Source organism: Chenopodium album, chromosome 9, assembly GCF_948465745.1.
Source record: "Chenopodium album chromosome 9, dcCheAlbu1.1, whole genome shotgun sequence".
Lineage (NCBI taxonomy): Eukaryota > Viridiplantae > Streptophyta > Magnoliopsida > Caryophyllales > Amaranthaceae > Chenopodium > Chenopodium album.
In genome coordinates, this window is record NC_137842.1 from 8394616 (window position 1) to 8422417 (window position 27802).

General features: G+C 32.4%; 3 protein-coding genes across 3 annotated transcripts; 1 reads left to right on the forward strand and 2 right to left on the reverse strand.

Moving 5' to 3' along the window:
• Positions 1-372: 372 nt before the first annotated feature.
• LOC145557411 (uncharacterized) lies at positions 373-5819 on the reverse strand. Its single transcript, XM_081618593.1, has 4 exons — positions 5800-5819; positions 2405-2697; positions 1501-1677; positions 373-1436 (listed from the first exon to the last, which is right to left on the reverse strand). The coding sequence occupies exons 1-4, from the start codon at positions 5817-5819 to the stop codon at positions 373-375; spliced, it is 1554 nt and encodes a 517-aa protein (XP_081474719.1).
• Positions 5820-14362: 8543 nt separating this feature from the next.
• Positions 14363-17355, reverse strand: LOC145557412 (protein FAR1-RELATED SEQUENCE 5-like). Its single transcript, XM_081618594.1, has 3 exons — positions 17181-17355; positions 15098-16202; positions 14363-14756 (listed from the first exon to the last, which is right to left on the reverse strand). Exons 1-3 carry the CDS (start codon positions 17353-17355, stop codon positions 14363-14365), a joined length of 1674 nt encoding a protein of 557 aa, XP_081474720.1.
• Positions 17356-20798: 3443 nt separating this feature from the next.
• On the forward strand, positions 20799-26897 carry LOC145559516 (SNF1-related protein kinase regulatory subunit beta-3-like). Its single transcript, XM_081620931.1, has 3 exons — positions 20799-20976; positions 26144-26230; positions 26306-26897. The coding sequence occupies exons 2-3, from the start codon at positions 26204-26206 to the stop codon at positions 26627-26629; spliced, it is 351 nt and encodes a 116-aa protein (XP_081477057.1). The 5' UTR covers positions 20799-20976; positions 26144-26203; the 3' UTR covers positions 26630-26897.
• Positions 26898-27802: the final 905 nt, after the last annotated feature.

A 27802-nucleotide genomic window follows, 5' to 3' on the forward strand; every position in this document is an offset into this window, starting at 1 on the left:
TATATCCACAATAAATTTTGTAAGTGAATCTTCCATAAAAGAAATTTCAACACTCGAAATTTATTGGAATAAAATTTAGCAAGTCGGATCAATTTGTTAATGTCAAAAGAAGAAAATCGGTTAATGGGATTAAAGCAAGACATGCATATAAGTAATTCCTTACTTACCTTATCAGATCGATAATCAAGTTCTTGCAAATTGTAGATTAATGACACTTAGAAAAACTTCAACTCGAAAATGGTGAAGTTTAGTCACTTGTGGCCTACCATCACGAAATTGTCGTCTCCCTGGGACAACATACTTTTCTTCCATGTTAGGAATTTCAATGTCATACTTAACCATAAATGTGGTTACTTTTTCCATGTGATAATCTCAACCATCATCTCGTAACTCTTGTAAATGTCTCTTAGTTACATCAACCATTGTCATTGCATTCACAATATCTTGATCACTTTTTTGTAATGCCATGTGCAACTCATTTGTAATAGAAAATATACTCTTCATCAAATGTGCCACAAAGATAAGATCAAAGGTCATCAATAAGTGAGTAAGTGACTCAGCTTTATTCCTATCAACACGATCAGAAATAGCTCCAATGTCATCAAGTGACTCAAGAATCGTGGGATACAAATTAAGCACATTCAAAATGGTTCTAAAGTGAGAACCCCAACGAGTATCGTTGGGTCTACTCAAGCTACGCTCCTGATTTAAACCAGTTCCCAATTCAAGTTCACCCAAAGTTAGTGCCTCCGCAACATGTTCAGCCTGTTTTTGTCGAAGAAACTCTTTTCTCTTAGGTGAACCACCCACAAAATTCAATAATGGTGCAAGCACATCAACAAATAGCCACCCACAATCAGCATTTTTCTTAGCTACGACAACAAGAGTCAATTGGAGTTGATGGGCAAAACAATGAACAAAATATGCAGATTCAGATTCACTTTTAATCAAAGTTTTAAGGCCGTTAATTTCACCTTGCATATTTCTGGCACCATCATAACTTTGACCACAAACTTTAGAAAAAGTGAGAGAATGCTCCATAAGTAAGGATTCAATTGCAGCTTTTAGGGTCAGAGATTTGGTATCAACAACATGGATAATACTAAGAAAGTGTACAGTCACCTCTCCTCTTTTATTTATGTATCGCAAACAAAGAGCCATTTGTTCTTTATCAGATATATCAACAGACTCATCAGCAAGAATAGCAAATAAATCACTTCCCAATTCATCAATTATTGCTTTGGTTAATTCTATTGCACAAGCATCAATGACGTCTATTTTATTAGTAGGAGATGTCATTTGAGAGTTACTCGGAGCATTTTCAAGAACTACTTGCCGAACATCAAAATTTTCAGTTGCAAGAAATTTCAGAAGTTCTAAAAAATTACCTCGATTCGACGAAGACTCACTTTCATCATGACCACGTTGCGGTAACCCTTGAAGTAATAACCACGCACCTCAAACACTTAATAGAAGCTTGTAGTCTCTTTCGATACTTACTCATAGTATCCTCAGTTTGCTTAGATAAACCACATGCAATGGAACCTATCTGATTTTTAAAAACATTTAAATTCCCCATAGCTTGATTGTGGGCACTCATATGTCCTCCAAAATGCTTATCATATGCATTTGTTTTATTCCAAGCTCTAAATCCACCACTTACAAAAGCATCTCCACCTGGTGAATTTTCATTCTTGAATAATAGCAAGGAAAACAAAACGTTGCACTACACTCAAGCCAAGATTTATACTTTTTAAACCAATTAGCTTAGTAAAGATGGGCATCATGCCGTGCCGGGTCGTCGTTCCGTGCCGTGCCAACTATTGGCACACCCCAGCCAACGGCACGGCACGACCCACGTGCCTGGCGGGCCGTGCCGCGGGCCAACCATAATTTTTTTTTTATTTATTTATTTTTATATATGTATATTAAAAAAATATATATATATAATGTTTTTAACAACTTAAGTTTATATTAATAATCTTATTAATTGCTTATGTTAATGTTAATATATATATATATATTTTTTGAACAACCTTAATTTAATTAAGATTATATTAATAAATTATGTTTAAGTTTATATAAATAATTTTATTAATTTTGCAAAAAACAATAATGCCAGGTCGCGCCGGCGTGACGACCCACGGGCCAGCCACCGTGCTGCCGGCCGTGCTTGTGCCAAAATCTCATTTTTGTTTCCACGGCACGGCCCACGACCCACAAGTGGGACGCCGTGCCGGTGACCGTGTCGTGCCAGAGTCGTGTCGGGCCCGTGCCGCCCACGTGCCGGCACGACCCACGTCCATCTTTACCCATAAGGGTTAAATCGACGCATTTTCGGCCCAAAAGGTCTTTGAGGAAATTCATATATAGTCTTTAGGCTGGCAAAGTTTTCTTTGAATACATGCTCTCTTAACAAGATCCCTGTCATCTGGATGAAACTCATATATTTTTTTTCTTAGTCCTGGGTCATGAGAAAGATTTACAACATCAACCACATTTAATCTTTCTTCATCGTTTGGAGCTTCAGTCCTAGGATTTGAGCTAGCTCCTATTTCTGCTTCACCTCCTAAATTTTGAGGGCTATTTTCAGTTTCTTGAGATGGAGGATTATCAATTGGTTGAGAAAAATCAGGTTGATTTGCTTGAGATTGGGGAGGATTATGACTAGAGGTAGCACCAGATTCTTTATGAACTCTTTTTGAAAAAAAAAAAAACTTGTAATATCTCTTGTTTTTGTTCTCTTCATACTGTAATTTTAAATGAGTATAATTAGTTTTTTTTTACAATTACTCCACACTTTAACAAGATACAATTATTTTGTATAGATTTACAATTAATTGATAATCCCTCATGTCAAACAAATTTACAATTTACTAATAGTAATAAAGTACCACCGTAACAAATTATCAATGTGCAATATTCAACAGATTATATAATTCATATCAATTTCAATCATAAAATTTATTAAAAATATCAACATTCAACAACCAAATTAAGGACAAAAATTAAAACATTAAAGAATAACAAAGGACAATAAAAAAAGTAACTAACCTTAATTTGGTAGATATGACACCCACAAACAAGAAACAATACAAAATTACACAAAAATTCGACCAATTTTCAATTTCGTCAAAACCTAAAGGTTATAACTGTTGAATACGGAGTAATTGCAAAGTACTCGTATTTTTTTTTACTGTTGGAGACTATTTGTTTTTTTAGTGTGGTTGGGGTATTGGGGATTTGTACGAATAGTTGGGATTTTGGGAAGTCGGAAAATTGGAAATATTAGACTTTAGGGGAATAGGGGTTAGGTGTAGAATCCTAGAAGCATTAGTATTCCTTTTTTTTTAATTGTACTTTTAAGGTTTTTTTTTATTATTATTATTTTATTTTTTTTTACTTTTTGTCCAAGCCTCAAAGGAAACTTTTACAAAATTACAACTACTCTAATGGGGATGTTCTGATGTTGCGGGAAGGTAAGGGCACGCTTTACATAATTAATTTTTTTAAATTGGTCAAACAGATTTTTTTTTTAAAAAAGGGGGGGGGCATTCTCGTGTGCACATAGTCTGGGGGTAGAATTGGGGCATAAGTTCATCAAACTAGGGTTTATGTGGAAGAAATCGGACTTCCTTATTGGGGTATTTCTGCATAAGAGGTGATGAATGTCAAGATATGGTGGTGGTGGGTTGGGAAGGCGGTCTCGGCAGCTAGGGTGGGTAGGCGCTGGGTGTTCTGGTGGGTGGCATAGTTGGAGAGTGGTTTTAAGAGGTCACGTGAGTCGCACATGGTGGAGTCAACGCCGGAAAACTGGGTCAAACCCTCTTTTGCGGCCAAAGGTGTGTCATTGCAAAAAAAAAGGATTAAGATATGTCATTGCAAATATATATATATATATATATATATATATATATATATATATATATATATATATATATATATATATATATATATATATATATATATATATATATATATATAAGGTGGTTTCTTGCAAAAAATGTCTTATAAAAGGTGATTTTTTGTAAATTTTTTTAATTTTTTGCTCATTTGGCAAATGAGCAAATAGTTAACTGTTCATTTGTTAAATGAGCAAATACTTGGTTGCTAATGAGCAAACATTTCGAACGGAAATTGAATTGAAAATCGCAAAAAAAAATTGACAAAAAACTTAAGTAATGAAGATTCAATTGACGAAAACCTTAATTAATCAAACTAAAATCAACGAAAATCAAACTTTAATCAATGAAAATCAAACTAAAATCAACGAAAATAACCTCGATAAAGAAACAAAGAAGTTGAAGAAGAATCAAAGCAAATAGTAATAAGAAAGGAGTAGAGAAATTGAAGGAGGAGAGAGAAAATGGCGCGTTGAATGAAGGAGGAGAGAGAAAACGCTGGAAAATTGTAGCCATGCATTAATATATATATATATATATATATATATGGGGAGGCTCTCGTGAGAATTTTTCTTATGTGAAAACACTTTTTATGTTCTAAATTTTTACTCATATGTTCTAAATTTTAAATCTGATTTAAATCTAAATTAAATCAGATGTTCTAAATTAGTACTCACATGTTCTAAACAAAAAATTAGTTAGGTTAGACGTTATAAATTTTGAATGACTTATTCCGAAATTTTAACTTATATGTTCTAAATTATAAAACGTGCGTGTGTTCTAAGATTTTTAGTTATATGTTCTAAATTCGAAAGCATATGTTCCAATTTTTACTCACATGTTCTATATTTTTACTTATATGTTCAATAATTTTACTACCATTTTTTATATTTTATACCAACTGTTCTAAATTTTTTATTCACACGTTCTAAACTTTAAATCAGATTTTCTAAATTTTAAATCTTCTAAATTTTAATCATATGTTCTAAATTTCATAAAGCAAATTTTTAAAATTTTTACTCACATGTTCTAATTTTTGAAGCAGATGTTCTAAATTATTGCTCACACACATGTTCAAAATTATTATTCATATGTTCAAAATTATTAGTCATATGTTCTAAATTATTAGTCATATGTTCTAAATTTAAATTTGAGTCGCATGTTCTAAATTTTTACTCGTATGTTCTAAATTTTTACTCACGTGTTCTAAATTATAGATCAGTTCTCATATAAGTATGAATTCTCGCATATGAACCTATTCTCACCGGATCCCTCCCTATATATGTATATATATATATATATATATATATATATATATATATATACATATATTGAGTATTAGTTGTGAGAGATACGCCGAGATAGTTACAAACTACTCAATAAAAGATTAATAATATTTATATCATGTGTGTGTTTCTTTTACCAAATAAATTCAAACAACCACCCTAATTAAGTGATTTAAGCTAAGCCTTTATTATGAAAAGAAAAATCATTAAAATCTCATTTATTACAAGAATTGTTCCAAGAATTCATTTTTTTTTGTTTGTTTGTTGTGCTCCACTTGGTTCACCCTTTTAGACTAATCCGGATTCGAGGTTCAATTCTGCGTAGTTAGGTTCCACTCCCCTCCCAATTGTTGTTATGAAGGATCGAACACGCGATCCTCCTTACCAAGTGCAGCCTAATCACCATTGCACCAACAATCAATTATTGGTGCAAGAATTCATCTTCTTATTAAAAAAAAAAACACATCATTAGTGCTAAAATTTCATTTCTAAAATCCAAGTTAAGAGATAAATAAATGATAAAAAGACATGAGTAAATCAAGCATAAATGTTATAGGAAAAATGGAATCTAATAATCCCACCTTTAGTATGTCTTCAAGAAACAATCTCACCTTTGATAGGGATCTTCCATTAACAATCCCTTTGACCTACAACTTGTAAGACTCAAGATGGTGTGATAAAATAGAAGAAGTTTGATCATTCTCTCTCCTTGGGCCACCAATCCACCACCCCGACAACCCATTTACCCCCTGAATTGCAACCCTGATATGCACCCACCACAAAACTCTCCAGTCACAATCGGTCTTGGCTGCACTCTAGTGCAGCCAAGATAGCTGCAACAACACGCGGCCCAATACTCGCGGCCCAAACCAAACAGCAGCTTCAACCCATCAAACATACAGCCCACGCCATATTTCGGAAAAAAAAAACCATCATATTCAAACCGCCATTAATTCCAACTTCTAACCATTTACTTCCTCACTTAAAATTATTTTCTCTCTCCATTATCTAATTTTCTCTCTCCTTTCTCTTGATTTCTCTCTCTAAAAAATTGAAAATCCATGGCAAGCAAGCTTCTACCATCTCCGAAAAAAGGGTAACTTCAAAATTAGCATAATTTATGTTGAATTTCTTTCGTTTTCCTCTCCAATTCTGTGAATATTGTTCATATTTTATAGAGTTTACATTTTAAAGTTAATTTTTATTATTTTTGTCGAAAATTATGAAGTATTTGTTCGTTTTTTTTTATTATGTAGAAAACCCAAAGAAGATACAACTAGTTCAGATGATGAAGATCATGCGTAAGAATCATAAATTTGTTGTTATTCATTGTTATATTTATGTTATATGAATTTTGATTTTGCACTAAAAACCCTAAATATCTAAAACATAACTCTTTCTCAATTATTTGGAAAGAAAAAGAAGGAAGAAGTAAAAAGTCCAATTGTTGATCCAAAAATTTTAAAGGACTTGGAAAGAGAAGTTCAAACTGAGGATGAAAAAAGTACAAATGACAAGTATGTTCGCTTTGTTAAGTTCATGTTTATTGTAATTAAGTTCATTTTCATTATTCTTATATTCACTTGTTAAGTTCATGTTTATTGTACTTAAGTTCATTTTCGTTATTCTTATATTCACTTGCTAAGTTCATGTTTATTGTACTTAAGTTCATTTTCATTATTCTTATATTCACTTGTTAAGTTCATGTTTATTGTACTTAAGTTCATTATAATTATTCTTGTATTCACTATATGCAATAAAAATATGATTATTGTACATTTCAATTTATGACAGAGAAAATGAACGACGTTCAAATCCTTCTGAACAAACAAAAGAAATTTGTGAACAACAAACTTTTGGAACTTTTAACACTAAAACTGTAGAAATTTCGGACCCCCTAAATGAAAAAGGGTATGTAATATACTTAATTTTTGTTAATATTCATTATTGTTCACTTGTTGTTAGTTTTTACATAGTTTTTTTTTTTTCGATTTTATGATATGGATTTAGTAATTTGTATTCTAATTTATATACAGAGAAAATGATGCTGGACAGCCTAGTGTTGAACAACCTTCTGTTGAAACTAGGAAACAAGTGTACGCATTTTATTTAATATTGGATAAACTTCATTTATGTTTATTTGATATTCAGTTTTTAATGGATGTTGTTCAGTTTTCATAATAGAATATTAAATTTGCACTTCCAACTTAGTTATGTATTGCCTTAAACTTGTGCAATCTTAATTTATAAATTCATTGTGTTTCTTTTGTTGTGCATATTTTAACCTTAGTTTAGAATTGAACACAACAATGAAAATGTACCTTCTGATCAACCAAAACCATCAGAACTGAAGCGAACTGTTTCTGAACATAGACCAATACCATCAGAACTGAATGACACTTTTTCTGAAGAAGGTGATAATCAAGGTTATGAACAACAAGAAAATTCTTCTAAAAAACCTACTGAAAAAGAAGCAGAGTAAGAAAAAATATTATTAGACAATGTTCATATTAATATAATGTTTATTCATTTTATTTGTTTTGATATTCATTCTTATATCTACAGAGATATGCCTCAAAATCGACTTGTACAACTTGCTATAGCTTCTGAACATGAATCTCTTTCAATGGTTGATGCTAAGTAAGAAAACCTTCAATTCTGGTCTATATTCACTAAATGGTTTTTTATGTTCATTTTGTATAATGAATTTATTCATTTTTTTTTGTAGAACTAAAATGAAAAGGAAACATATTGCTGTAAAAAAAAATCAGGAGAAAGTGCAAAAAAGGAAAAGGAAAAAAGAATTGTTGATCAAGGTATTAAGAAATCTCCTGGTAAGAAACAGGAACAAAAAAATTTGAAAGAGAAGGACTTAACACAGAAAAAGATGAAGGGACAAAAAGATGAAGGACAAAGTTCAAAAAAATCAAAAGCAATTCTAAAGAAAAAGGAGTTGAAGGATAAGAAGTTAAAGGAAAATGAGTTGAAGGAATTGAAAAAAGAGTTGAAGATGTTGAAGGAGGAAAAAGTTGAGGAAAAGAAAAAACCTATAAAGAAAAAGAAAGAGAGAACCAGAAACTGATGAAGATGAAATTGAAGTGGTGAATTTAGATGATGATGATGAGAACATATTGGATGATGAAAAAGACAGATTAGGTGTTAGAGTTGGACACTTCAAATTCATGACTTTTGCGAAACATTTGAGTCCAGCTCAAAAAGAACTTGTTGTTCAAATGGGGTTTGGAGCTATACTTGATGTTAACTTGCCACAAAATGACCAAAAATTTTGTGCTTGGTTGGTGAAGAACTTTGAAGAAAACAGTTGCACACTGTTTTTGCCTTTCAACAAATCTATTGAGATTTGTGAAGATGATGTAGAATTGGTATATGGAATACCAAGAGGAGAAAAAGTTGTGACAGAAGTTGAAGAAATAGCTGAATCTGATGAGGAGGAAGAGCAAGAAAGTCTATTAACAAGGTTAAAATATGTTCAGTTTATTAATATTCAATATAAATTCACTGATGTTCATTATTAATTTAAGTATATTCATTATTCTGAAATTTTTACTTATTTTTTAAAATAAAATATGAAGGTGGAGAAAAGCATACAACATCACCTCTGGAAGCCCAAAAACTCACTTGATTTTGGGAAAGTATGCACCTGAAGAACAAGAAAAAGAGAATGACAAGAAAAAGAGGAAGAAGAAAGTTGAAAAATCACCTGCTATTCAACAAAACTCGGGTGAAGCAAATGAAATTTTCATCATTGATTTCATTGTACTTGCTGTAAACTGTTTAATGAAAAGCAGCCAGAGCATCACCTGTCATTACAAGTTCCTATATTCATTCAAATATTGTAATGAAATCAAGGAGTACAATTGGTGCAAGTATGTACTTAGAAGCTTGATGGATACTACTTCTGATTGGAAAAGCAACAAGAAAGGGTTCTATAAGGGTCCATTGCCTTTCTTAATGGTATTTCTATAATTCATTTATTCATTATGTTTATTCATATATTTAATTTAGTTATTCAGAATATAATAACAGTGAAACATTTGTTACTTTAGTTTATTTAAAATATTCATTTTATATACTTGATTGTTCATATTTTTATATGAATTATTCTATGTTTGCTCAGTTGACTTACTTTGATCGATTGCAAAGAAAGGGTATTGTAACACCAAGAACTCCACCACTGATTTCTGTTTGGAACAAGGACATGGTGATTGAAAGAATGAAGTTGGAGAAGAAGGATTATGGATTAGGAACAATGTTACCAAGAATCCAAATCAAATAGGCTGTTATAGATGTACCAGAAAAAACAGATACGGTTTGTTTACTTTTATGTTCATCTCCAAATTCACAATTTTGTTTTTCGATTCAAAGTATTCAGTTCTATATTTATATTAAAAAAGTATTATGTTCATTTTTTTGCTATTGATGTTTATAATTGGATACTGAATGTTCATATCCTCTATATGTTATGTTAATTTTGTAGGACCAATTCATGGAAGAGTTAATTGATCTGGCAAAAACTCTAGGTGGATATTTGTCAAAGATGGCAGCAAAACTCAAACGTGCCAAGGAACTTTTCCCGAACAATCTCCTTTTCAAAACAATGGGAGAGTTCATTGAAAAGAAGTTAAAGGAACTTTCAATCTTGAGTCAAGATGACGAAGTGTTTGGGTCAGAGTCCTTTTTGCGTGCATTGGATGAAGTTGAGAGAGAGTACTTGCAAAGAGTGGCAGAGAGATTAGCAGCAGAAAAAAAAAAACAAGCAAAAAAGAAAGCAGCAGCTAAGGAAAAAGGGAAAGCTACATTTGACCCGAGCAATCCTTTTGACTTGAGGATTAATGAAAGTCCTTCCCCAAGCCCCCAAGAAGCTGTGATTGCAAGTGGATCAAAAATCAACTTGAATCTCGGATTAGGAATGTCAGCACTTGAAACAGAAGAGATTCTGATATTTGATCCATCAGAATTTGGAGATATGTTGAACAACCCCGATACAACTCTGACAGATATTTTTGACCAGCCACAGTCAGGAAACTTCCCGTTTAATGAAGGGTAAAGTAACTCTAAACTGGACATTAGTTTTTCTGTAGGACATATAATAGATGAAGTGCTAGGATGTAGTATGAAGATGAATTTTTTTGGTCAAGTACTGGATGAAGTACTCTGAAATTTTTTTATCAAGTACTAAGATCAAGTACTGTGAATTATTTTGGACAAAATGTAATTGAAATGAACAAGTATTAGAATGAAGTACTTTTGTATTGTAAATATTCTGGGAAAACTTATGTGATTATGATGAAATATATAAAATTTATGGTTAAGTTTTCTATACTTGTTCAGTTTATTTATATTAATGTTCATTTTTAAATGCATAATGTATTGTTCTCAGATATAAAGAAGCAGCACCAAGTGAGGAACAAAAAAATCCAGGAACTGAACAACGGTAAAAGAAAATTTGACGTTCATAATTTGTCCCTTTTTATTCAAATATATACTTTAATTGTTAATAAATCAGGGAGAAGAACACTGAGCCAAAATTGCAAATTGAGGCAGAAAAGAGTGCAACAGATAAACAAGAAAGGTATAATCACTTTTCATTTCTGAAAAGTTTTTAAAGTTCATAATCTCAATATTTTTGTTCATATATATACTTTAAACCTTCATATATCCTTAAAAAAAATATCATGTTTTTTCAATTAGAACAAAGGATGTAGAGGCAAAGAAAAGACCAAGGAGAGAAATTAAAAGACTGCCTCCTTCTCTTAAATCCCCTTTCATGATAAAATACAAAGATTTGTTCAAGGATGTCAACGCAATGAATGCAACCATTTTTGACTATGCATTCAGTGAAGGTCCTAATGAGTAAGTTTTATCTGTGAATTTCATTATTCATAACTTGATACTGTATTATTCAAAAACTAATAAGTATTGTTCATTCTTTCATAAGTTTTAAATTTTTTTTTGTTTGTTTTGGTAGTGAGCTTTTGTACCATGATGGAGAAAACAGTGTCAACAGAGGTGAAATGAAGACACTTGGAACTGATTCAGAAGTCGACACCGCCGTTATTGATGCCTGGGCACATATTCTCAACATCAAGGGCAAAAAACATTGCCTTTACTTCTCCACAATGCCATATGTAAGAAGATATCTGCTTTAATTTACAATTCATATTATTTATCATTGTCTTAATGTTCAATTTTGGTAAAAAATGTTCATTATTATAACATAACATGTTCATTTATTTGTATTTGATATGCAGCTGATAGTATGCACAGACAAAGGTGCAACTCCAAACACTTCAAAAGAACAGAGATTTGAAAAGTTTGCACAAAGATTGCACTATGAAATAACAAACAGTAGCATTCAAAGAACCAAAGACTTTAAGCAATTCTTTTTTCCTGTAGCTGCATATAAGCATTTCTACTTAATGTGCATCAACATGTACAATGGCACGATTGACTTAATCGACAACAGAAAGCTACCAATGAATGTAAAAGCAAGTACAAAATATGAAGACAATCCAGAAAAAATGGTAAATTACTAAATTTCCTTTGTTCAATTTTCTGTTATGTGATCAATTTTGTTTGTCCATTATTCAACATTTCAGTTTGTTTAATTTCATATTTCAGCTTGAAGCTTTTGCACACTTTCTAAAAATTGAAGATTACAAAGAAGCCGATTTCAATAAAGTAAAGAGCTTCAAAACAAATCTGATTAAGATGAAATGGAGAAGCAATTTGGATCATGACAATTGTGCTATTTACTTAATGAAACATATGGAGACATACACCACAGAAAATTTGGTGGAGTGGGATTGTGACTTGGTGGCTAATGATGTAAGTATTTTAACAATCTTACTCATAATTATGAGTATATTCATTTTTTTTTAAAAATGTTCAAAACCTTTAATAATATATTCACTTTTGTGAAAACAGATTGATCAAATCCGGAAGCTCAGGCTGAAATATTGTGCAGAAATTATTCTAAGTACCACAAATAAAGAAGGATACAGAGTGAAGATGGCTGCAAGAAGAAGAATTGAAGATTGATGTTGTGAATTAATCATGTTGAAGAAATTGTGGTTTTATTTAGTGTGTTTGAATGATTAGTTTGAAAGACAAATGTTTTTTTTTAAATTTGAGACTGAAATTTTATGTTTAATTTGTAGCAAACTGTTTACATTTAACTTTCTTCAAAAAAGCAAGTCTAGATGTTCAGTATTTGTGTTAATTTTAAAAATAATAAACAACAATAATAAAATTGAAAAACAATGAAAAAATAGATTTATAAATTGAAAAGTAATAAAATTTGTATATTATTACAATTTCAATGAAAAATAAGGAATAAATCTATGACTAACTTGTCTTGTCAAACATTGATAACATTTCATCATAATGAGACACATTAGAAGAGGCACTTCATTCCTTGCATTGCGACCGACATCAAAATACTAAAAATTACAAAAAAGAAAATTAAAAAAGTAAATTTTGTTCATAAATAAAATGCACATATTTATAATTTAATATAAAAAAAATCATATTACCTGATACCATTTACTCTTTTCATATTGAAAACTTCTGTTGGAGTTAACTTCAGGATGTTTTCTTTTTTTAGCTTGAGATCCTAATTGACTTGATACCTACATCACATAAAAGGTGTTCAAATGTAATACAAATTTAGTTTATATTTTTAGCAACAAACATTCAAAAAGGAAACTTCATATCTTACATTTGATGAAGAAGGATTAGAAGAATTTTTTGGTGGTACCCATGAAGATTGAGCAGTATAGTTAGACTTATTGGACTTTTCTGTTCTTGGTGGACCATCTACACCCTGTCAATTAAAAAAAACACCTATATTCATAATCTAATATATAAAAACTAATAAAAAACTATTAAAAGTTCAAATAGTAAATTACATTAGAGAAAGAAGGTTGAGAAGCATGTGTTGACTTATTAAAGTTTCCTCCTGCTGGTGCACATGTAGGTTGAGCATTATTTTTTGATTTATTAGTATTTCCTCTTGCTGGTGGACGGCTAATACCTTCAAAATAGAAATAATATATAAGTTCATTATCAATTTGACTAAATTCATATATAAAACAGTAAAGTTCAAATTAGTAATTACATATGAAGAAGATGGCTGAGAAGCTGTTGTGGAAATATTACTCTTTTCAGTTGCAGATTGGACACCAATACCCTATATATATATATATATATATATATATATATATATATATATATATATATATATATATATATATATATATATATATATATATATATATATATGTATATGTATATTGAAAAAATTGAAAAAAAAATATAAATAAAGTATTGAAAAATATTTAAAAATTACCTTTGTTGATGGTTGAAAATTCTTCTGTTTTGGAAGGACATTAAGATTTGAACCTGGTTCTGTTGGGTGTGAATAAATCATAGGATCACCATCATCATCCAAAACCTACAATTAAAAACGATATTTTAGCATTATTCATTTATTAAAATCTAATATTCACATAAATTAATATTATATTCAGATATACCTGGAAAAACTTTTCAGTAGTAGCTTTGACTTCATCCTTATATTTATCAACCTTTTTCTTCCACCCCTTGGATTTATTGTAAGCTTTTTCAACCGTACTTTTTGGCCTATCATTTCTCTCACTCTTTTTTCTTTTTATTTTGGGATTTTGAATAGGCTCACCTTCTTTAGAAACCTCTTCAACCTCCTCTTCTCCATCATCAAAAAGTATTGGTCCTCTAACACTCTCCACCTTTTCCCTTAGAATATCAAAAGTATATTCAATTTCAGCCCTTGCTTCAACATAATCTTGACAAGATGTCACCAATTGAACAAACTTTCTTGTCATTTGAGCCCTCCAAACAGAAGATGCCACTACATTCTCATCTATAGTTTCTTCATCAACCACATGACTACACATAGCGGTTTTAGTCCATCTCTTAACTATGTACTCTTCAGGAATTTTTTGAACACAGTGGATGTTGTAAATACGAAGAGAATGTGAACACAATAAACCTATTTCACTCCAATACTTACATGTACATTTGATTACCCTAGTAAATTTGTTCAAAATAACCTCATGCCTAATTATATCCTTGTTAGGCCTCCATACCAAGTAAGTAATTGTCTCATCATTTTCAGACTTTCTCTCTTAGACAACAAGAAATGGCTTTAGCAAATTGATCTTCAAACACAATATAAACCGAAATAGTATACACCTCTCTAGCATGAATAAGAAGACTTACATTAGCAACCGCCAAGTGTCGATTACCTCTCAAAAATCGAAAGTCTTGTTTGCTTTCCCTACTTCTCCACTCAGCCACAACATCAAGAAAAGTCTTATAAAAATCACACATACCATCTGTTTTCCTCAACCTATGAGAAACCGAACGGTTAGTAGTTTCACTCCTTTGTGAACTCAAAACTCCTGCAGAAAAATATTCCTTCGAATAAGCTGGACACCATCTTTCTTTGATCGAGTACAAATGATTCAACCAAGCATTATCATGACAGTCGTACTTATCCATCATCCTATTACAAAAAACAGATTCAAACTTTTATCTGTTCATAAATTACAATACTAAGTTCAAAAAATAAAACAATATGTTCAAATAGTAAGTAAAGCTCGTAAAACAGTGATACTTATACCCAAGTCATATAATACACACAAACCCTATATATTCATAGATGCAAAAATGTTTAAGTTTAAAATAAGTATGTTCATACATTAAACATACATATTCATTACATAATATACAATATTCATAAAGACAAATTAATAACAGTGGACAAAATAATTATAGCCAAAAACATATTCAATTGGTAATATACAAAATTCATTTTTGTGTTATAAGAATTCATATGAAAGGTACCTTGGCCAATAATGTTCGAATTCTGCAGCAGTTTCACAATACTTCGTTAGAAAATCAAACAAGTCTGTGAACCCCTTCATAGCTCTAAATTTTCCAATATTTGTTTTTGAGTTCTCCCCAAGGTGCCATGTGCACAATCGATGCCTAGAACTTGGGAATACTGCCCGAATAGCAGCAGCAATAGATGGTGCTTGATCTGTCATTATAGTTATTGGATGACGCCCACCTCCCATTGATCTCATGAATGATTCAAACAACCATATGAAACTACCTGTTTTTTCATCAAGAACAAATCCCATGCCAAACATAACGTTATTACAATGGTGGTTCATCCCAATAAATGGGGCACATATCATGCCGTACTTATTCGTTCTATAAGTAGTATCAAAAACCATCAAATCCCCAAAAAATTCATAATCTCTTTTCATCCTTCCATCTCTCCAAAAGACACAAGTAAGAAAGTTAGCTTTATCTACCTCAAATTCATAATAAAAATCTGTTTCCTTGGCTTGTCTTTGAGCAAAATACTTGATCAATTGATTACAATCCGAACCATCAAGCCTATTTGACTTTTCAACATCCAAAGCATTGAATACATCCTTCTTAGTACACCCAAGGTTTGGTGAACCACCAACTTCTTTACTAATAACACGAAGAGAATCACTAACCCGAACACCACTAGCCTTCATAACACTAATCACCTTCAAATGTTCTTTATTCACTTTTCTTTGAGACCTAAGCAAATGTCTTTTATCAATTGGAATCATAGGGTGACTATGATCCATTAAATGTTGCACAACAATCCATACACCACGCTCAATAATGAACTCAACAAACGCACCACAATTTGTTCGAAAATCCAACCTCTCATACCTCCTAACATCCTTCTTAGAATCATCCTTCAAACCAGCATTTGAACATACATATTTCCTACTTCGCCATATATTAGTGTTATAAATTGTTCGCACATTGCTCCTCCTTATACTAAAACCCATCTTAAAGGCATAATCATTGTACAAATCAAATGCTTCCTGCTCACTTCCAACTTCTTTGAACATTAATTCAGATACTTCAGCTTCCTTAAACACAACAGCATTTGAATTCTCTGAAATAATAAAAAAATAACAAAGTGTTCATAATATGTACAAAAAATGTTCATAAAATCGAATACAATGTTCACAATTACTATACATAATGAAATAACAATTCATTGTCTGGAGATTGTACATTGTGCACTTGTAGACAATTAATGTTCATAGTATAGGAATGGAGTATTCAGATTAAACATATACATAATCAAAATATAAATGATAAACGTATACAATGTTAAATATACATACAACGAACTCAAAAACAAATTCAATTAAAGAAGAAAAAAATCATAACGAAAAAATCAATTCAAGATTTCATAAATTTTTCAAGAAATCAATACCAATTGTAAATTGAAATAGTTCAATCAACGACAATCATTAAATAGAACTTGAATAAATTCATGAAATAAATAACAAAATTCAATAATTATAAAATAAAAAAATCAATCATAAAAATGCAGAACAAAATTATAATTGAAATTCATCGAATTCAATGTCGTCAAACTCGATTAATCAATAATAAATTGAAATAATCACAAAATTCAGCAAAATTCATGAAATAAATCACAAAAATCAGCAAAATTCATCGAATTCAATGTCGTCAAACTCACTTAATCAATAAATTGAAAATCATCATATTCATAAAATATAAAATCAGAAATCAATTAATCAATAACCTAATTAATAATAAACAACAAAAACTAACCTGCATTGATGATTTTGTCAGGAATAACGATCACCTCCATTGTTAAGTACAGAACAGAGGAGGAGAGAGAAAATCTTGATTAAAAGCGAAGAACAATAGAGCGAAGAACAATGGAGTAAAAAAAGAGGAGAGAAAAAATTGCAATCAAATGTGTAATTTGAATGAGAAGAGAATCGAATCAAATAAACCAAATAAGGAAAGAGAAAATTAAGGAAACTTCTAGCGGGAAACTTGAAGCAGAAATAGAATGTGGAAGCTTTTAGTAATGGTTGCGTTTCATACTTACGCTTCTGCGTTTTGGCTTGTTGCAGCCAGCTTGGCTGCATTAGAGTGTAGCCAAGAAATTGCACTCCAGTCACACTAGAAAACCCTTTAACCACCCTGACAAACCCAGCAACCTTGAAAACATCACCCAACCTCGAAAAACTCAACCCCAAGCCACAAAAACACCTCTTAGCCATGAAAAATACCACCCCAGCAACGAAAAATACCACCGAGCCCCGTAAAACGCCACCCAAGCCATGAAAAGACACCACCCAACCCCGTAAAACAAGACCCATCCCCGAAACTCCACCCCCAACCCGCTAAACACCACCTAGAAAACTCAACCCTTAGCCCCAAAAAACTCCACCTTAGCCCCGAAAAACCCCATCTAGACGGCTAGCCCTTAAAACTCCAACCGCAGGCCTGAAAAACACCCTAACCACCCTTGAGAAATCCTCTCTCGTTGCCATTTCTCCGTTGATGGTGGTAATTAATTTCCCCCCTTTTTCTAGGGTTTGATTTAAATCTATTATTGTTAATGTTTAATTGATTGGATGTATTTGGGTGGTTGGGAGAGGGTTGCAGTGAGGGAGGAGATGGTAGATACGAGAGGATTGCAGCGAGGGAGGAGATGGCAGATGGTGGAGCCGTCGTGGAAGGGGAAAGCCGGTGGGAGTAGGGCTGTCGGGGTGGGGAAAGCAAGGTAGATTTTTAATTTTTAATTTTTAATGATAAAAAAAATAAGATAGACCAATAAAAATTTAACACGTGGAAGGACAACCTAATAAAACCGATTACCAACTTAAGAAAATCGGTCAAGGATTGTTAGTAGAAGATCCCTATATAATAAAGGTGGGATTTATTTATTTTTTTTTTTCCCGGAATTTCAAAAGGTGAGATTGTTTATATGGAAGACACACTAATTTAAAGGTGGGATTATTAGATTCTATTTTTCAATGTTATACCATGTCAAACTTTCACCGAGCAGCTCATGCATAGTTCATCCCATGTATCAAGTTATGTTAAACTGCAAGTGGATTCCTCTTAATAGTTTTTAGATATTTTGTTAATTGATTAAAAATGAGCAAGTGGACACGTGAGTCAACTCGTCATACTTGTGCCAATTTTTGAAAATGATGTATAATAGTTTTTAGATATTTTGTTAATTGATTAAAAATGAGCAAGTCGACACGTGAGTCAACTTGTCATACTTGTGCCAATTTTTGAAAATGATGTATATCCATAGACCACAACCCATGGCACACCGTTATGTCTTTTTGGGTCATGTTGGGGTTATGATGGACACGTGATAAGTTGGGCCAATGTCGTGCCAGACTTAAACAAGCCGATTGCCAACCTATGCTCAATTCTAGTTACGGAGCAATTCAATGTTGAGCTATTTAAGAACACGTATTCTTAGGTGCACACTCATGCACATAGAAATAGGTGTAACAACAACACAATATGAACATTAGCTTTCAGAAAGTGAACATTAGCTTTTTTTCTCTTCTGTTTTTCTCCATTTTTTATTTTCTCTCTTTTTTTTTTTATTTTTTTTTTTTAATTTTCACCCCTTTTTACACTTTTTTTATTGAATTTGTTTCTTACAACATGAAAGTAATTATTAAGTATGAATTTTTTTTGTGAATTTCGATTTTGTGCTTTAATTTCGATGATTAAGGTTTATATGAATCTTTGAACAAATTATACTCTGTTTTTTCTCCTTCTTTAATTCCTTTTTTCTTTTTTTCTTTTTTTTTCTTCTATTTTTCTCGTTTTTTTCAATTTAACGATTGAATCTGTTCCTATGGAATTGGTTGTTTATCTGATTTTTTGGATTTACATGAATTGAATTTTTTTAGTTTCAATCAATTTCATCTGTGTATGAGTTTCATCTGATAATCTGCATTTTTTTTTATCAATGAACATAATTATGAAAAACATGAACATATGCATAGGTTCCCTTAAATGTGAACATAGGCATAAAAAAATATGAGCATATGCATTTTAGAAAGTAAACATAACAATTCAAAATATGAACGTAAGCATTGGTTTCCTTAAATTGAATATAACCATTTAAAAGGTGAATATATGCGTAAAAAATATAAACATATGCATTTAAGAAAGAGAACATATGCATAAACAGACTTAATGAGAATATTTATGAACAAATATTTACTGTGAATATTTACATTATAAACATATAAAATATTATTATGAATATAAGGCATTTAATTATGAACATAAAAAATTGAAGTAATAAAAAATAATATGATTATGAAACATATGCATTATAAGTATTAAAAATATGAACATATGCATTGGTTCATTTTTTAATGCGTATGAACATAATTAAGCATTTCAGAAGGTGAACATATACATAAAAAATATGAACATATGGATTTAGAAAGTGAATATATGCATTTTAGAAAGATTACAAAAGGATTCAAAATATGAACATAAGAATTCAAAATATGAACATATGCATCTCAGAAAGTGAACATAAGGTATCCGTTTGATTTCACTATTTTTTTCGACAATTCAATAAAAAATTTCGAATAATAGAGTATCGAACAATATTCAAACAAAATTAAGTGATAATCATATAAATTCAAACAAAATTAAGTGAAATTTACATAAAATTGTCTTTTTTTAGGGAGGATCCTTTTGATTTTGCATCTCTTCTCTAATATCCATTGATGTTTTTGCAATTTTTATTGAGAGAAAATGAAATAGAGGATAGAGAAAGTGAAAAAGAGGAGAGAGAAAATCATATAGAAGAAGAGTTTTGAGTTTGAAAGTAACGTTACAATTATTGGGTGTGGGTGGGTGTATTGCAATTTTCGTCTTTTTTAGTTTTAGGGCCTTTTTTAATTGGGTTGTGTGTAATTGGGCTTTTGGGCTACGTTGTTACACCTATCTAAGGTGCACAAGAGTGCACCTTAGACTAATTGATTTAAGAAAATTAGCATCCCATTGTTTGGATTTAGAAAAAACAAACCTTCATCTCGTAGCTCCAAGTTAGGTGATGAATGTATAAGTTTAACTAAGTAACTAACTCCAATTTACTTTTCCATTTCAACCATTTTTTTTTTAAAAAAATGTAAAAGTAATCCAAAATCAAACCACATGTGTAGCGCATTTTGGTCTAGCTTGATCTTGTTTGATCAGTTCTAGTCCAACAATTTCTCATTTTCAAAATGCAACGGAGTTAATAAGTATAATGACACGATGTTTCTAACTTATGTCACTAGTTGGTGAATTATTTTGTGATTTCATTATAGATCATGCTCCCTTATATTCTCTAAAACAAATAATAAAATACACCATTCAACGCGATAACAAATCACTATGATCATCTAATTAACGTTAATTGACAAAAAAAAAAAAAAAAATAAATAAATTAAGGCGAAGAAAACCGAGTTGCATGTGACCACTAGTTCAATTATGGAATTAGGTACGAAAACTAAAAAAACTTAATTGGAGTGGGTTGGTAGGAGAAGAAGCCCAAGTGCACACAAACTGAAATTAGGGGACCCATATCACATAAAACTGACGTACCAAAAATGAAATACCTGAACTTTACCTATCAAACACGAATCATATTATAGGAATTAATTATTGATGGAAAATTAAAGTACAAAAAACCAAAAATATATAATAAAATTAAAAAAAAAAATAATAAATCAGAGAGAGTGTGAAGACTGAAGAATCGTACGATCAACTTCAGTTCTCAGAACTCCGCCATTAAAGCATCTCTGACAAAGCTTTAGATATTAGAACCTCGGTATATATTCATCCACGATTTTCACATTACGGTAATTCCTACTTTGCTTTTGAATTTCATTTTTGAATTGAATTTGTGTTTTTTTTGGGTTATTTTTTCCTGTTTATTATGTGGGTTAGTTCGGATTTTAGAAATGTTTGAAATTAGGGGAATTTGGCGATTAGGGTTTCATTTTTATGTTAATTTGTGCAAATGGGTGGTATTTTTTTTTTGTTGGATTTGTGAGATTTTTGTTTAGGTTTATTTTGGGTATCTTTCTATTTTTGACATGCAATGATTTTGTTGGTATTTAAATTTTTAAGATACTTGAATTTGTGGGTTTGTATAATTTGATGCGATTATTGGCATTTTTTAAGGTGCATTGTGATGGCAATTGTATGTTAGGGTATTGCAGAAATGTGGCTTTTGGGAAGAGTGGTAGCTGAGTTTAGATAAATTTAATCATGTTTATTAGTAAGGGATTTAGCATTTTATATGAAACTCATTTAGTGCTTTAGAGGAACAATTTTAATGGAATTTTTGATGATAATTGTTAGAACTTTGTATCATAGAACAACAATTACTGAATTTGATTGTTATCCTGAATGGAGGAACAATTTATTGATTGTGCTGTGCTTGATTGGAAAGCTTCTAGCATTGTCCAATTTTCCTAAATATTAGTCTATGTGTGAATATGGGTGCTATCGAATGGCTAAATGTGGTCAGACTTTACTCAGTGAGCTTTTAGCATTATCTAAATTTGTCAAAGAATATAAGCCACTGTCGCATAGGTCAGGCCAGTACATTGAGAATTTGAGGTGTCAATTTGATAGCTGTTATCACATCGCACCGTCGTATGAGAAATCTGTATTAGGTCTAGCAGCACAGCAACTGGTTTCTGTAAGAGGGTGGGAGCATCTTAAAGCTCACTCTCTTGTTTACAATATTAACCTTGAGTTAAGTGGCTTTCTTGGTCTTGGAAGTGCTGGCTGACAGTCCTAGTCCTCCTGGAGAATTATTAGAGGATATAAAGATATTTTGAGTTATGGAGTATGTTGCAATGAGCACTTTGTTTCGAAAGGACATATCTCACTGTGTCCCTTATGATATGCTAGGAGGTTATTAAATTTTCTCTCTCTCTCTCTCTCTCTCTTTTTTTTTTTTTTTTTTTTTTTGGGGGGGGGGGGGGTGGGTGGGTTGATTTGTTTTTCTTATTTTCTTTGACCTATATGCTGTCGATCTTTACCTGGAGCTCCTAGCCTGGATTATATCCATTTTTCCCTGATTAGCCGATCTACCTTTGCTTTTCTTGCTAGAGGGAAAGAATTAAAAAGTGATATACATAGATCAGTGAGCGAAATGACATGTGGGTAAAGAGGCAATTAGGATAGTTTTATTGGGTATCCATGCATGCCCATGCCATTAGAATTTATGGTCATTAACATTATTTTAGCACCTTGTAAGTGGCTTTTGTGAATTGTGATAGTGTGACTGTGTGAGGGTTGGTTATATCTTATATGGATTGTTTTTTGTAGGTAATAAAAAGATTTTTGTGTAATTGACTTTTGATTATAAGTGCAATGATATTATGCTTCTTCTGAAATTATAAGTACATATAGTTTAATTAGCCATATGGATTATTTGCATTGTTTCCAGAATGCAAAAGTAGCAAAATATATACTACGTGTATATATATATATATTTTATGGCTTGCATGATACTGGTACAATATGTTTTCTAGTTCGGGAACTCAGAGTGCTACCTGTGGGTGAATTGGAACACTCAGGAATGCAAATTTAGTGAACCTTTTTATATGTCTTGTATGGTACAATGTACAATACAATTCGTGGTATGGGAAAAGGTACAGGTGCTACCCATAGTGAATTGGGTGTGCTTTAAACCAAAAGAGCCTGAAATAATATGGGTCATAGGGTTGTTGAACCAGGTCAAAGGTTTTACTGTATTGGGTTATTTTTGGAATGGAGATATGTAGTCTCTGTACTGCGTTTCTGGTAACACTGGTACTAGGTTGTTTTCAAGTGATTCAAATCCCAAATATTTTCCAAGATATTTTATGAAATATTTCAAGTTCTTGCAATAGAATGGATTGATAAGTAAGAAAAACATCTTTAAAGGTCATAAAACATCATCCTCTTTCCCATAGCGAGTAAACTTATTGTAGCCTTTATAGGTCCTTTTTATGCCCAAGTCAATTAAAAGATCTTTTCATTTTAACAGTTTGATTTTTGGACCTTTTTACATTTATACTAGCTTGAGACAGTGTTGTGATCTCAGCATCTATGTTCTCTGTGCTTGGATTTCTATTTCACCCCATTTCCCCTACAACCAAAGAATGGGACAATACTTAAAGTATTGAAAATTTGAAAGAGAAACAGAATCAAAGAATTGAAAAAACTTGCAATAGCTATCTGTATTACTATGTGTGCTGCCAGCAGCTGTATACTCACTACTTTTTTAGCCATAAATTCCCGTAGCAATAAAACTTAACAAGAGGTGACCAGAACTCCTATTTTACTAGTAGTTTGGGAGAATAGCCTTTCTATAACAACCATAAAGCGGGGAAATGTTAAACAATGATGATGAAACAAAATAAGAAAACAGAAAAATCTTTCACTAGTAAGCGTTTTCATCTTATGGACTGTCATTCTGGGTGATGCTCTAGTGGCTTTGTAATATTTTAGCAGCCTTCTGGTGACTTTGACCAGTTGCCCTGTAAGGAAGGGGGTAATTTCCTTTATTAAAAACACATGGATGGTCCTCTGTGTCACCTTTGGAGGGATAATGTTAGGGGTTGCTGGGGGTAGGCTAATGATTGACCATTTTCGTTTATGTAGCAGCACTTTGGACTCTCTGCCTGTGCCCTTCACCTACCACTATTCACTTGTTATAGTGTAATGCTGTGCCCTTTACTGCAATGGCTTCCTAATATATGGGGCACCTCATCTAGTCACCCTAGTGTGATTAGTACAGTTGCAGCTATGTATTAACATTAGCTAATAGCACCACTAATTATATTTATGTTGTAAAGATCTGTTGACTGAGGGAGCATTAAAATTTTGATGGAATCTGGTGAATTTTATATTTGATTTTCAGTCAAGAATTCTAGCAATAATTTTAGAAAACCAAGCTTCCCTTATTCTTACTTTATTTAATTTATTCCCTCTTTAGTCTTGCCATCACCTTTTGCGGTTTTCTCTTCTATGTTTTTTTTTAATATTAATCTGATGTTTATAGTATGATCAATGATGCATAAATAACTATTACATTTTATTAGGTGTCAATTGTTGACAATGATATTGCACATGTGCAATATTCTCTATTTACTAAAACATAACTACAGAGCTGCCAAATTTATTGGTCAGATTAGGAAGGGTGTTCTTTGACTCAAGTGAAGATGACTCATCTCCTCTACTTGGCCAAATATTACTTCTTTGGTCTTCCAAATGCCTGACATATTTTGATTTGTGCTACTAGCTGGAAGAGCAATCTAATTCATATGAATTTCCAAGGATCTATAATATTTTCTCAGAGAGGCTTGGGTAGGAGTTAGGGTGGGAATGTTCTTCTTGGTTGTTTAGGATTGCCTATTATCTTATGATTTCTAGATCTTCTTCAACAAAGTTGAAAGAGCATCAAATGCGTAGTTTTTTTTGACTTATGAGCATGATAAATTGAATCAAGTGCCCAGAAAGTATGTAGCTTACTTTGTATCCGTGTGTAAGTAGGATAGTGAGTTGCATTTGCAATTTTAGGGTAACAAACAAAGATAGAGATTTTTTGAAATAATACGATAGAGATTGTGTACATGTGACTCCCTCCTTGTCACACACTACCTTAGATGGTGTCCAACACCATGTAAGGTGTTGAGGAATGGATACAAGAGTTGGAATGAATGTTGGTGAAGTGCTGATTGTTAGGGGCATTGGTGGTTTAAGGAATGAGTTGTTGGTGAAATGTTGATTGTTAGGGGCATTGGTAATGAGTAGTGAATGTAAATTCTGTCAGCTAACTTCATCACTTCTTTCTGTTCTTCTTCCTGATAAATTTTTCTTGTGGTCTCTTAATATCTGTCCACCCTCTATTTCTTCCTTTGCTCTCTCATTTGGGAGGGTGGGCATTAATGCTCTTTACCTGAGGCTTAGGTTAAGTGTATATTATGCTACCTTTAACCTGTTACTATAGGATCCTGGCTCTGTCAGGTTTTATGCTATGAATCTTTGTCCTGAACTCCTGATTTTTTTAATGATTCAATGTGTCTGGGATTGCAGTTTAAGTCTCTCACTTTCTGAGTACATTATGGGAATATGAGTTGTTCTAAGCTTCACTTTCATGTCTGAACCTGGACCTTTCAACACTATACCAGTTTCCTGTGTTTCGTTTAGAAGTGGATAAGCCTTTGTCACCTTTTGAGACTTGCTTCTTTTTAGACAGAGGCCTTGCAACTATGCTCGAATCCCAAATCATTTTTGCACTCAAGATGATGTTAGGTACATTTGATGGAGGTGGAACTAGCAACTAATCTGGACTAGCTTTTATCACTCATTCCTACCTAGTATTATTTTTGGAGAAAAAGAGGGGGGGGGGGGGGGGTAGGGAGATTATGTCACGGATTTATATGGAAGTGTAGGAAAAGGGCAAGCTAGATCACGGAGAGGAGGGGACCTAATATGCAAAGATGAGTTATGCCTTTTTTTTTTCTTTATTCTTTATTTATACTTATTTTACAAGTTTCTTCTCGTATCACCTTTGCTTTGCACATTTTGCTGACTAAGATTTGAGTTTCAAAAACCATCTGAGGGTTAGCTATCAGAAACCTGTGCATATTGGGGTTCTAAAACATGATGTTGTTCAGGAACTGCAAACTTTAACATGGAATGAGCTAATTTATCATTTTATGGGTGAGCCCATGCCTTTTTAGTAAATCTGAAGATAAAATTTAAAATGATAATTTTGACATTGTGTTGGTTTTCGTTTTGGCTGTCTCTACTTTAGCTTGTTATGCTGAGCACCAACATGCTTTGTTCCATTGTCCAAGAATTTATTGGAGTTCAAAGATCAAAATATTGATCCTTTTCCTATGCTATCTTGAATTGTTTCAGCTTTGTGTGCGCATCAATATATTTTTGTATGATTTATACTGCATTTTTGGTGTTGTAAACTGTTCAACTTTTTACTGAAAATCTAGTATTTTGTTTCAGGTTCTTCACTTAAAAGAATTTTCTGTTTATGTGACCTTGCCTCTCTGAGTGGCTGTCAACATGAGTACCACATGCACTGATGAGCGAGTAAGCATGAGCCTATGTTTACCTTGTTAGGAATTTTTTTATTTAGAGTATAACCAAAAAAAATTGGCTGTGCAGGAAGAAGGTACTGTAGTAGGATTTGAAACTCCTGATTCGCCTAGTTCAAGTTATAGCAGTGTATACCCTGGAAATGAAGATGAAGCACGTGAACCACCTGTTGTCCCTCCCCACTTGCAGCATACCCTGTTAAGCTGTCCTCCAAGTAGAGAAACCTCTGGTACACTTCCCCTGCCTCAAAACGTGATTGTAAATCATCTTTACATCGAAAACAGGGAGGCTCCAAGATCTGTTGTGGCGCTCGGTTTTACTCATCGCTTCCGGTCAAAGTTTGTCACAGTTGTTCTTTACAAGCCTGTCCCGAGAAGGGGGAGCAATGCTTGATGTATAGCCAGAAATTAGTTATTCAATTAGGTATTGCCCATTTTGCCTCGATTTAATGTGGACTATTCTGAAATTTTCTTCAGGGAAATTACCTTTGTGGTTTATTGCCTGGTAATCAAAAACTTCCATATCTAGGATTGTTCCGCCACACCGCCTCAGCATTGCCTAAGATTATTTGGTTAGCATCATATACAATGTTCTAGTAGATGAAGAATTTATTGGCAGCTTTTGATGTTGTACCTATTTAAGGGAGCTGACCACTTGTTTATATGTTTCCCGATGTCATGATACCGTTTCATGATTGACATTGAGATTGTGTTTGGTTCTTCTTTGGTTGATGATGGGATTTGGAATGACTTCACCAATCCACAGATATATATTTTGAAGAATTCAACTTGACTAATTTACTACTCGTATTGTCTGAGGTGATCAAATAGCTAGCTTTTTCTGAGTAAATTGTACCTCTCGTATTTTTTTGTAATTAATGTTTTATGGATATCTCTCTACGTTCCTAAGTACTTTCACTGTTCATTTTTTGCTTTGCATCATTTGAAGTTTTGCATATCAACGTGTAAATTTGACAACTATATGATTATCTTCTAGTTAAAATTTGGTAAGTTGATTTTTTCAAATGTATAACCGAGGAAAATCTAATATGATCTCATATGAGTATATTTTTCATAATGTATAAACCATAGGAAAGGAGAATGTATGAATGGCGTAAATTTCTAAATGCTGCAAGTATTGAATTTGGGTTGGATATCTTTGGGTTTGGAGTATTTTAACTCGAGGACTCTTGGGCATGGGTAGAAAAATTCTTATTACTCCTTATGATCTTGAATGTTCAAGTTGCTAAATGAGCAACTTGAGCTTACATTTGGAAGGAATGAGAGGGGCACAGCAAGATTGTCGATCCAAATTGATGGCGCTTGGAACAAAGCAACAAGGAGAAGGGGAGCAGGATGGAGTTTGGAGTGCAATGAGCCAATGAGGTCATAACAAACCTTAAAGGGTGCTCCTACGGGATATCAAGTACAGCCCTTCAAGCAGAATCTGTTGCTTGTCTTGAAGCAATTTAGTGTTGCTGGGAAGCCGGAATTCGAAGCATAATAATCAAGACTGATGCTAGTAAGTTGGTGGACCTCCTGCAAGGTAAGGGAACACGAGATAAAA

Excerpts from the sequence above, each read along its gene's own strand:
- LOC145557411 (XM_081618593.1), bottom strand. The coding sequence starts at position 5,819 with ATGGAAGATCCCTATCAAAG. Across the intron at positions 2,698-5,799 it reads ATGGAAGATCCCTATCAAAG|AGTTCATAAAGAATCTGGTG; the intron begins GTGAGATTGTTT and ends TTTTTCAAAAAG. Across the intron at positions 1,678-2,404 it reads GGATCTTGTTAAGAGAGCAT|GTGGAGATGCTTTTGTAAGT; the intron begins GTATTCAAAGAA and ends AAAATTCACCAG.
- LOC145557412 (XM_081618594.1), bottom strand. The coding sequence starts at position 17,355 with ATGGCTAAGAGGTGTTTTTGTGGCTTGGGGTTGAGTTTTTCGAGGTTG. Across the intron at positions 16,203-17,180 it reads ACAAGCCAAAACGCAGAAGC|AGAATTCAAATGCTGTTGTG; the intron begins GTAAGTATGAAA and ends TTATTATTTCAG. Across the intron at positions 14,757-15,097 it reads TTCGAACATTATTGGCCAAG|GATGATGGATAAGTACGACT; the intron begins GTACCTTTCATA and ends TTTTTGTAATAG.
- LOC145559516 (XM_081620931.1), top strand. The coding sequence starts at position 26,204 with ATGAGTACCACATGCACTGATGAGCGA. Across the intron at positions 26,231-26,305 it reads CCACATGCACTGATGAGCGA|GAAGAAGGTACTGTAGTAGG; the intron begins GTAAGCATGAGC and ends TTGGCTGTGCAG.